This window comes from Periplaneta americana, chromosome 7, assembly GCF_040183065.1.
Source record: "Periplaneta americana isolate PAMFEO1 chromosome 7, P.americana_PAMFEO1_priV1, whole genome shotgun sequence".
Classification (NCBI taxonomy): domain Eukaryota; kingdom Metazoa; phylum Arthropoda; class Insecta; order Blattodea; family Blattidae; genus Periplaneta; species Periplaneta americana.
In genome coordinates, this window is record NC_091123.1 from 151,976,414 (window position 1) to 151,988,312 (window position 11,899).

The 11,899-nt window shown below is 35.1% G+C and overlaps 1 protein-coding gene across 1 annotated transcript in view; it reads left to right on the forward strand.

Annotated features, from left to right (window-relative positions):
- Positions 1–11,862, forward strand: part of LOC138702801 (calponin homology domain-containing protein DDB_G0272472-like) — a 35,908-nt gene extending 24,046 nt beyond the window's left edge. Inside the window, exons 7-11 of the mRNA XM_069830098.1 lie at positions 513–629; positions 5,154–5,318; positions 8,843–9,030; positions 10,220–10,466; positions 11,716–11,862. Of these exons, the coding sequence (XP_069686199.1) occupies positions 513–629; positions 5,154–5,318; positions 8,843–9,030; positions 10,220–10,466; positions 11,716–11,862 (864 nt within the window). The remainder of the gene's footprint in view (positions 1–512; positions 630–5,153; positions 5,319–8,842; positions 9,031–10,219; positions 10,467–11,715) is intronic.
- The last annotated feature ends 37 nt before the right edge of the window (positions 11,863–11,899 follow it).

Here is an 11,899-nt window from a genome sequence, read left to right on the forward strand (position 1 = left end):
TGGAAATTAGGCTCTGCTGTAGCAAACAATGTCTCAAATTTAATTCTTGACATGCGAAATCTATCTTAAAACTGAAATTCTTGAAAATCAGTTTTTATTCTGGCATAAATATCCTCCCTGCATACGTATGTATGAATTCTTCATTGTCACTACTTGAAGATGAAATATTACATTAAAAATGTTATTTTTACACTTTTAATACTGCTTATCACTTGTGATAGATTTATCAATACAGTTTTATGCAACAGAAAGACTGGATTTTTACTTATTTACTAATTTGTCGTTAGTAAAGGTAGTAATTTTAGTTCTGTGCAACAGGTCCCTGGTGTTCTGTTTGATCCAGCTACTTTATAATTTCTGTTCCTGTTTTGAGTGCTTCAAAATCAATATTACGAGTACTATTTGCTTTGTATTTAGAGCTAGCACGGGTGTTACTACTTCCCTGTCAGAGTTATTGAAATTGGAACTCTTATGTGTGCAAGATATCAAATGTAATGTTTGTATTTATGTAGATTTATGGTGAACATTCATGGAAGATCTCCCGAAAATCAGTGGCTAAAGCAAAGAGGATTTCCATAACCAAAGATAGGCGACAAAAGGAAGCAATTGAAGAAGAAATGAGCAAAGAGGTAAGAACAATTTTTTAATTAGTCTTCTTTGTTGTCAACGTCACCTTCAATGTAAGGCCCGTAACACACTTGCAGAGTTTTCGCCAGCGAGAAATGTGTTGCGAGAAAGAGGCGAAGAGCCTTCCTCCACACACTTGGCGAGTTCTCACTATCACTGATCACACCTCGCTATGATCATCTATGCACTGCCTTCATGCAGAAAGCATTTTTCTGATTATAGTAATGACTCGTTGGGGGAAATATTAATAGGCTATGTATTTACATATTGCCGTACTTAAATACTGTATATAACCTGTAAGTATATTGTCGTACCTTACAAATTACTTACGAACGCTATGTTGAATCTGAGTATTCAGATGTTGAGGAAATGGAGTTACATGAACATATTTTGTTAATGAAAAGAAAAAGTAGGCCTAAAATTAAAACCAGAAATATCTGAAAGTCATATTGTATCTTACGAAAATAAGGACGAGTTTTGGACACTGGTTTCGATTTGAATGATGATACGTTTAGGCGTTATTTCAGGTTCATTGGACCACAGTTTTTTTTTGCCATTCATGATATGATAGAGAATTCTTTGCTATATTCTGATTAAAATTACGTAAACTGTTAAGACATATAGATACATTATTTCAGATGTTTAATCAATACTATTAAATCTCATCAAAATAAAATATAGCCCTATTTATTTTCAGATAATCTGATATTTGTCTCCAGATTTCTTCTTTAAGTTTCATGTTTTTATAGTTTTCATCCCGTGTATCATATAAATAGACCTATGGGTGACATCGTACAAGTTCAATAAGTTTCTGACTGCAATTATATTATCAGCCATCTTTCCTCATTTTCAAATAAAAACAATGCAATTCATCGCCACCTGTGATATCTTTTTCTACATTCAATCGTCATAAAGAGTATAAATGTCAAACATCTTTGATAAATGTGTCAAGAAAATTCGCTGAGCGAGGTTTTTGCCTCGAGCGAGAATCTCTTCCAGTGTGTGGACGTCAATTTGAATCCATGTTATCAATTTTTTAATTTTCTCACAATACATTTCTCGCTGGCAAAAACTCTGCAAGTGTGTTACGGGCCTAATCTCAGTTAAATGTTGAATAATATTTATTAAACACCAATTCTTGAAATTTTAATATTCCTCTCTGAAACAAAAGCTCTTGCAATAGAAATAATCCGCACAAGCTAGCCATCAACTAAATGGACCCACAACACCTCAAATTATGGTGGTGAAATTGAAGCAATATATACAGGTATTTCTACTAAACATATTTATGTGGTTAGAATATTATTTTGATTCTTAGGAAGCAGTAGCATGTTATAGTGAGGTTCACATAAGCGTAGTTCCTAAAAGTCTGATTTGACAGTCTCTTCAGTGTTGCAAACTAATAACAGATATCACAAAAAAGAGTAAAATCACAGTGCTACATACTGAAATAATAACAATAATAGCGATATATTATTAACAATAACAATGTCTTACTTATTTACGACATCTTATCTTTATGTTGCGAGGTATTTCCTAAATGGTTCAATAATAATTTATGAATATATTTTCCTCCTGGACTTCTCGCATATCATGTTGGTAATCAAGATTAGTAATGTTATAGTCGTGTCACTGTTATTTCCGGTGTGACTCCTCCCCTTTGCTTATGCCTTAGGAAGTGAAGACTCTATAAAGTCTAGGTAGGTAGTATCGTTCGCCATTTTTGTTCTTTCGTTGCCGAGCTACCAGATGAGGAATCTATTTGCTTCACCGTTAAACATTATCATGTTGTAGCTCCTATGATAATAAATCAAACGCACTGTAATTCAGCAAATAATTGAGCGGCAAATAACGTCCTCATGTGATTTCTGCGAACGCCAACGAAAGAGCCAAAATGGCGGGCGATTTATTAAGTATTTATCGAGCCTTAGGAAATGCATTACATCATCAGTAGCGAATGACAAGACGCACACGTTTAAATGTAGCGGACCTGCAACGTGATTAGCTGCCAGAAATAAGAGCGACGGGACTATAGTATGACCTAATATTAACATTTATTTTGTCTGGCACCATGAAATTTATTGCTTTGACTAAACAGTTCATAATTCGTGAGACCTAATCTAAAAATGTATTTAGTTTGATCACGTGAATTATCAGTACGAATTCTGAAAACAGAATACCACTTCGAAATGTATAACCTACTTAAAATACTTACAAGCAGTTTCCTTCTTGGAGAAGTCGCTACCATGCTATTTCCTCTTAGATATTTTAATAAAAATGTAAACACTGAAGAAATTAATTAAAATGTGAAATATATTTCTGTTCATTAGCCACTTGCATGTTTCATACCAAGTAGACCTACAAGCTATTTCTTATTTAATTACACTTACCTGAATATAGAGTTGAATTGGAATCACAATGCAACAGAACTGAAGTGTGTATTGATATTAATATTAATACCAGTATTCCTAATTAATTATTAATTTACAATCTTAGGTAGTTGCATTTTCATCAGTTTCCTCTACTACAAATAGGAATTATTGCTGCCAACATAACAGAGAAAATAACTGCCAGTTGTAGTATTTGTTAGTATCCAAAATTCGAAACGAAGTTGGTAAAAGAAAATTAAACCCAAGAGCTCGAAAATCACTACAATCCATTAGCATGTGTAGTAATAGGAGAAAAATGGTTAGGTTTCACCCTTAGGGTATTAAGTAAGCTGATCTGAACTATACATGTCCTAAAATGGAAAGCAAATTAAATACATTTAAAAATAATATAATGAAACAAATTCCAAAATTCAGGTAAAAACAGTTTTCGAATGGATTCCACTGTGGCATAAATGGAAATAAAACAGCCGATATGTTAGAAAAAAATGGAAACTTTGTTATCAAAGAAACCAGAAACCAAAATTCGAAAAAAAATTGGCAAAAAAAAATTCAACCTTCAAACTAGAAAATCGCCAGAATCCACTAGCATATGTAGTAATGGGGGAAAATGGTTATGTTTCACCGTTAGGGTATTAAGTAGGCTGTTCCGGACTTTACTGCAGTACAGTTACATTTTATCACACTTTTAGATACAACAGGATAACAATAATACATTATAGTACAGATCTTTTATTTTATCTCTGCCTCTGTGCAATATCACAATTTGCTGTGAAGGGGAAATTAAATAGTAAAAAGGTTGTATGTTTTTTAATATGCTGATGCTCATGACTAAGATAAACCACTTGAAATTTAACTGTCACTGTCCGGCAGAGATGCAAGTTGCAATTTATACAGGCTGTGTTGCAGTTCCAAGCTGTGCCGTGTGCAAATATCTGAGGTAGCACGTGAAATATAGTACATGGAACTGCAAGATGTTCTAATATTTCTCCCATAAATTTCTCCCCAACCGTTATACTTTGGACATATGTGGATATGTAGGGTTAAATCAATGTTATTTTAACCCAAAATACACTATTCTGTCCTCCGGGGACAGCCTGTTTACAATTTGTATTTTTTTTCTCTCTTTTACAGATACTGTATTTGTGATTTTAAGAGAAAATGTGTTATTACGAGGTAACTACTAATTATACTTGTTTTTTTGAAAGATGGGACATGACAGGAGCATTCCAATCGGAAAAACAACTGAATATCACATAGCGTGGTAGGCCTGTTGCTATGGTAACAACGGTTGAGTTGCCAAACTTACAGGTCCCACATGTAGCTCTCTTGGAAACATTTATTGTGCACACAATGTTAGCATTGGTACGTTTCGTCTTTGATTCTTTGTCGATTTTTGTATTGTTTTCTTACCTTCGCGTCAATTGTCAATGAATGTTTTAACATCAGCCATCTTAATGACAATTGCTAGCTTCCATCAGCTGGTGGTTCATGTTGGCAACATGGTACTGTAGTTCCAAGCTCGACCACTTAACTGTCATGTCCCATCTTTCAAAAAAACAAGTATAGTATTTGATTGCCCATTGTACCTACATTCTTAATATTGCCAAACATAACCTTGTTTAAAAAACTTGTGTAAACATTCTTCATTCTTTGGTAATTATAGTAATCTGTAGTTTACATACACTGCAGTGTTAGAATTTATAACTGTTATTATTAATACAGTAGACTCTTGCTAACCTGGCAATTTCTTACACAGAGGGGTGCCGGATTAGGGATAGTGCATGTTTACTGAGAGTACTTAAAAATATCATTGAATTTAATGTTATAAGCTACGTCAATCACTCCAATTACACTTCTAAATTGAATCTAGAACATTTTACACATGGCTGACACATGTATACATAATATATAAGAATATACATGTGTAAGTAATATAGTGTAACACTTGGCACCAGTGTAAATTTCCCAGAAAACCATTAAAGTGGAAGTGATAGGAAGTATACACTAGGAGGAGGCTGAATTAGCGAGAGTGTCATGTAGTTAATTGCCATGCAAGTGATGACATGAAACAGATACAGTATAGTTAGCTATGAAGGATTTTATATATGCTAACTAGTGCATGCTTTTATCTTCCAGAATTCCATGATTTCAAGTTCTGCATCTAAACCAATTCATTCAGGACTGTATACTGCTGGTAAATGTCGAAACACTCCGCTTTCGTCAAGTAACATCAGCAATACAAGTGCACATTCTGCTTCTCGTGTTTATGCTCTATGCAACTCATCAAAAGCACGTTTCTTGGTAAGTTTATTTAATTTTAATAATCTTGAAATATTGTCTGCTTGAAGTAAGTGCTAAAAGTGGTGATAGTTAGACCTTTCCTGGCATATTCTTCTTCAGTCTTAAAGGTAAATTTGTATTCTGCTAACATATTTGTCTTGAAAAACTTTTACTAATAATGAGTTTAATGCAGCATTCCAGTCAGTGTTGCTTCTGATCATCAGCAATCTCGACAGAGTCTTAGCAGTAATTTGATATATTTTAAGATTGTTTGATAAAATGAAGTAAGTTCCATATTTTAATCCCGCTTGCAGTTTTTGTGAAAATCTCGAAGATGGCTGCTTGCACTTTTGCAACATTTTCTGGTTGTGTGCTATTTGCAAGGCTATCACAGTGTTCGTCAGTGTTAATTAACATTTCTCCATTTTTTTAATACCTATCAGCTCGGATCTAGTGATGTGAAGTGGAAAACTTTCTCCTATATTTTTCAGAAAGATTTTCCGCCTGATCAAATTGTTGGTTTCTACACTTCCTTGTTTACAGCATTAAAAGCTGCATATGTATTGCTGACCTGGTATTTTCATTAGGCCTATTAGCTTATCAAACAGAAATTATCATAAGTTGTCTAACTTTTTATGGCTCAGTACTGACTTCCAGTGGCGTAGCGTCAGTGTAAGCTAAAAAGCTCAGCTTCCCCAGTTAATAATAATTTCATAATAAACCTGCAGTCTATGGACAAAATTATTTATTAATTTTAATATAATTTATATTTACGTGTTAAATATTGTGATGCGGCAGTTCAGGATGATATCTGATGCAGCAGTAAACAAGAAGCCTGCACACACCAGCTTCCAAGCAGACTGGTTTCTTCTGTGTAATCCACCCGACAGATTTTCCATCCCTTTCTAACTAAACTACCCTGGTCGCAAGGCTTGCAAGAAGCTAGCTTTGACATTGAAAATAAGTAGTTTCCGAGTTATCCCTTTTCGTCAGTTGTGTTCAGTTGAAGTGTTAGTGTGCATTGCGGCTGATATAATAAATAATGAGTGAAATAACAGTTCCTGACACCAATTTACTTGAATTTTTAGGACAATTCTATTATCAAGACTGACTTATGAACAAAAGTGTGATCTAAAAAAACAAATGACCGACTCCCTTACTGTCAATGAAGGAACAACCAAAACAAAGACGCATACTTACGTAATGATACTAATACTGTACCTATTGACCGTTAATATTGTGATTCTTCTAAATATGACAGGGAGTGAGCTAATGTTATACAGTACATATACGTGTCTATTTGTTAGAGATATGTGTAAACCATGAAATCATATTTTACTACATACCATTTGAGGTCATGCCTTATTGGTGTTACTTACGAGGTTCCAACCAATCTTCGACTGCTGACTTGACATTAACTACTATTTATTTTAAGACTATATTTTTGTAATACGTTCTCATATTGCATGAAAGACAACTCGAATTAGCTTCCCCTGCTCAAAATTTCATGCTACGCCACTGTTGACTTCAAAACACCGTCATTGTCATGTTTGCTTTACCAGAATATTAATACAAGACAGTGCTTACGAATATCATTTTCTGAGAACTACTAATCTAATTTAAATTGTCACAACACAATAATGGGAATGAAAACCAATTGAATCATACCCTGGCATATACCTCTGGGAATACATGTACCCCATATTATAATGCATTCAAGTCTGGTACTTCAAAAGTGGCAGATGATGTTCACTTTACCGTTTTCTAGAACACTAATGCACTAATGAAATACAGTACTTGGTGTGATCGTAGACAGTACGTGTTTTGTATTTTTATTTTGATTTATTATTACATACTAGGTTCAAAAAGTTCCCGGAATTTGCTAGCATCATAGAAACAACGTACCTTAAACAGTATTCTACAGCATTCCCTTCAAAATAGTTGCCTTCCGCAACAACACACTTTTGCCAACGCGTGTAGAGTTCCTGGAAGCAGGCCTGGAAGCCATTTTGTGAAACCCGTCTTAGTGCTCTCGTCGCGTTTGCGATAACCTCTTCAGCATTGAATCTCCGTCCTTTCAGATGACTTTTCAGACGGGGAAACAGAAAGTAATCAGGTGGTGAGAGATCAGGAGAGTATGGTGGGTGATCCAAAGCAGTTATGTTGTGCCTGGTAAGAAAATTCTTTACAATAATTGCGCGATGAGCAGGTGCATTGTCATGCATAAGGAACCAGTTGTTTTCTACCCACTTTTCTGGACGTTTCCTTCTCACTGCGTCCCAGAGGCGACGGAGGGTTTCTACGTACAATTCTTTCGTTACAGTACTTCCTTCTGGAATGAACTCATGGTGCATGAGACCCTGAGAGTCGAAGAAAACTTCCAACATAACTTTGCTTTAAGTGTGCTTAAATGCGACAGGCTCATGTCAGTAGATTTACTGGCATGTGAAAGAACTCCTGCGGGACAAAATTCCGGCACATCCGGCGATGCTGATATAACCTCTGCAGTTGCGAGCGTCGTTAAATAAAACATAACATTTAAAATAACTTTGCCTTTGGAAGTGTCCCTAGGAAATTTTTGCTTCCGAGGAGATGTTTTCGATTTCCACTCAGATGACTGTCGTTTAGGGACTGGGTCGTACAAGTAGCACCAGTTTCATTTTGTTTAAGAAATCACCATCTTCATCAGCCATACTGATCATGTCCCCAGCAAAACACAGAACTTGATGTTTGTACTTTGCTCTGTGGACATAATTACAAAATGCGACGAACAAACAAAACACTATGATAAACAATTGCCTACAACTCAAAACCAATAATTGCCATTATCAGCAAACTTTAAGGAAATGGCATCATGAATGTTACCAACAAAACAAATGTATAATATCCCTTGTTATATATTAATACGAAAAATGGTATTAAAATTCCGGGAACTTTTTGAACCTAGTAGTATTATTATTATTATTATTATTATTATTATTATTGTCGTGATCGTTATAATAATAATAATAATAATAATAATAATAATAATAATAATTTGTTTATTAATATTTGTGTGCTGAACAACAGCCAGAGGCCAATTATAGTTCAGCACAAATAATAATAATAATAATAATAATAATAATAATAATAATAATAATAATAATATTTATGGCTTTTAAGGAACTTGGAGGTTCATTGCAGCCCTCACATAAGCCCACCATCGGTCCCTATCCTGAGCAAGATTAATCCAGTCTCTACAATCATATCCCACCTCCCTCAAATCCATTTTAATATTATCCTCCCATCTATGTTTCGGCCTCCCCAAAGGTCTTTTCCCTCAGATCTTCCAACTAACACTCTATATGCATTTCTGGATTTGCCCATATGTGCTACATGCCCTTCCCATCTCAAACGTCTGGATTTAATGTTCCTAATTAGTCAGATGAAGAATACAAAGCATGCAGTTCTGCATTATGTAACTTTCTCCATTCTCCTGTAACTTCATCCCTCTTAGCCCCAAATATCGTGATTATAATCATTTATATTTATTTATTTAATTTTAGATGAACAGACAACCAGGAAATATTGTGTTTGGAGTAGAGACCTTCATTCCCAAACAATATGCTAAATCTACATTGGATGAAATTCAAGAAAAGAAGGAAGAAGAAATTAAACGTCGTATGGAAAGAGAAGTAGAGGTGAACAGAAAGAGAGCACAAGGACTCAAACAAAAAGTTGAAGAAAAGAAAAGGTAATATATTTAATATTTATAATTGATGAAATTGATTACTTTTAAGTTCAAAGGAATCAAGGATGTTCTCTTATGTATGTTTGATTTATGTAATTTCTTAAATGTTAAACAGGAGCCTTTGCATATCAAATTGCTTGTTCCTGAATGCTATAATATTATCATAGTTCATTAATACTTCAGTGCTTGTGATTGTAATAAGAGAATGGCATTAAGTCGCCAGTGTGCTGGCAGATATATTAAAACAACTGCATGTGTTAACAAGTTCGCAATTTCATTGCAAATAACCTATTTACATTATCATCCTGGATTTTATTGCATTTGACAGTCTGGTCTAATTTCCTTTGCATGACTTACGGAGACTTCCACGTGTTGTACAGTACTGTTCATCTAGGAAAAGAGCCACCGATGTAGCTCAGTCGACTAAGGTGCTTGTCTGCCGATCCGGAGTTGCATTCGGGCACAAGTTCGATTCCTGCTTGGGTTTTTTCCGAGGTTTTCCCTAGCTATAAGGCAAATGTCGGGTAATCTTTGGCGAATCCCCGGGCCCATCTCGCTATCACCAATTCCATCGATGCTAAATAACACTCATTGCATAAACCCTGTACCTCCTATTACAGTAGAACTCTTAATTATCCGGACTAATTGGGTATCAGGCTGATCGGATATGCAGAAATCTGGATAATTGGATATAGCTCAGGAATAATTAAGAAAAAAATGATGTCTGACAAGATAAAAAACCAATTTTTATTGATAAAAACTAAGCAAACAAGGTATGTATGTACTGTACTGAACTATTAACATAGTACGTTAAACAAAAAATTAAGATACAGTATTGTATACAAATTTATTTTAGTACAGTACATAATTCAGTATAGTATCTGTACTCTGTTTTACTTGGAACATCTCGTTGCTTTGGAGAAGTCACTCGTCGTTCTCACGATTTACTGTACAGTATTAATTTTTGTATTTTCCCCCAAATCCATCTGGATAATTAGAGTTCCACTGTATCTTATTTGGTACACACTGTAGTTTGAGATGGCAGGAACATTAAAGAGTGAACAAATAGGTGATATGGTTGCTTAATTTATATCTCTCTCTAGTTTTTAGAATTTAAGTTTCACTTATCTTCAAATAGGTCTTCGTGAATAGCTTTAAGTCAGGATGTTAAAATCATTTTCTATTTATACAGAAAGCGTGAAGAGAAAATGCTGAAAGTCTTGAAAACAAAACAAGCTCTTGAGAAACAAAAACAGGATACGGAGTTGCGGTTGCAGAGAGAGAAAGAAGAAAAGTTGAAACAGGTGATGCAAGAACGAGAGGACAAGATGAAAGAACAAATGCAACAGAAAAAGCAGTATGCCCAACAAAAAGCTGCAGAAATAGAGGAGCGCAGGAGGCAAGAGGAAGCAGCTCGTCTAGCCAAGTTGAAGGAGCAGGTTGGATTACAAAACATTTTGACAGTTATATTGTCTATAGATTTAGAAGTGTGCATATCCATATATGTGTGTTTTTAATTCTATATTGAGTCATAATTGATTTATATCTACTCGTATTTTCACTTCTCTTTTTTTTTTTTTTTAAACAATTTATTGATCGATCAGCGCATTTAGCGCTATACAGATCATTTCTAAAAATTATAAATACAATATATGACACTGAATTGAGGGCAGCCTAGATTGGGCTCCTCAATGAACAAAAATAATTGTTAATAAGTAATTGTTTACATAGGTTGGTGTGATGATAAATTTTGATTATAATATGAGGTCCATTGGAAGTCGGCTCTTGATTCTGGTGGGAAATGTGGTCTTCCTTCCGAGAGAGTAGTGGATGGCGCCTGGAACATTTTCTAGGTTGTCATAGAACTTCTTAGCTTGTGAATGAATAAACTGTTTGATTGTGTCAATACCAGTTTCTCTGTGTAGTTGGCTGTTACGGACAAACCAAGGAGAATTGAGTGAAATTCGTAGGACTTTATTTTGAAATGACTGGATGTGTTTAATTTCACTTTTTGCAGCTCCTCCCCAGACAGGACAGGCATAAAGCAGTAGAGGTCGTAATAGAGATGTGTAAAGTAGCATGCAATTTTGTAGCTTTAGAGATGATTTCTTGTTGAGGAGCGGATATAATTTAGCGAGTCTTGAGTAGGCCAATTTAAGTTTGTTGTTGATGTGATGTTTCCATGACAGACAGCGATCTAAGTGCACTCCAAGATATTTTACAGCTTCATCCTTTGGTTTCCACGGTATCACGTTGGTTGAAAGATTTATGCATGGAGGATTAGCAGGACGACACAAAGTAAATATCATTGCTTCGCGTTTATTGTAGTTCAGTGCGCCAATTTTCAATCCAAGGGCATATGATGTTTAAGGCTTCCTGAAGGTGATTTGAGGCTATGTTAATGTTGCGATGGGTTGCATAAATAGCTGTATCGTCTGCACACATAGCAATTTGTGCAGTTGGTTTTCACTTCTTGAATATGCACTTCATTGTGTGTGTTTAACCATCTACAGTGCTTTGCAATATTGTTAGCATCATTGTTACCTTTCAAATCGAGCCCTTGTGGCAGTTCCTGTGAATCAGGTTCGAGTTTTAGAAGAATGAGATCTCATATATGGGAACTCGTTGAAACTGAAGTATCGATATGTTATCTTGTTTAATTACTGTGTCTCATTTTATTGTATTCAGGAAGAAGAACAGCGTCGCCTCCAAGCAGCCCGCAAGAAGGAACAAGAAGAAGCTGAAAGACATCAGTTGCAGCTTTTGGCTGAGGAAAGGGAAGCCGCTATCCAAAGGCAAGTTTTATTCATTTTTCTTTACAGTATTATGGACTAATGAATGACAGCTCGTCTAACATACAGCAGAAATCAGG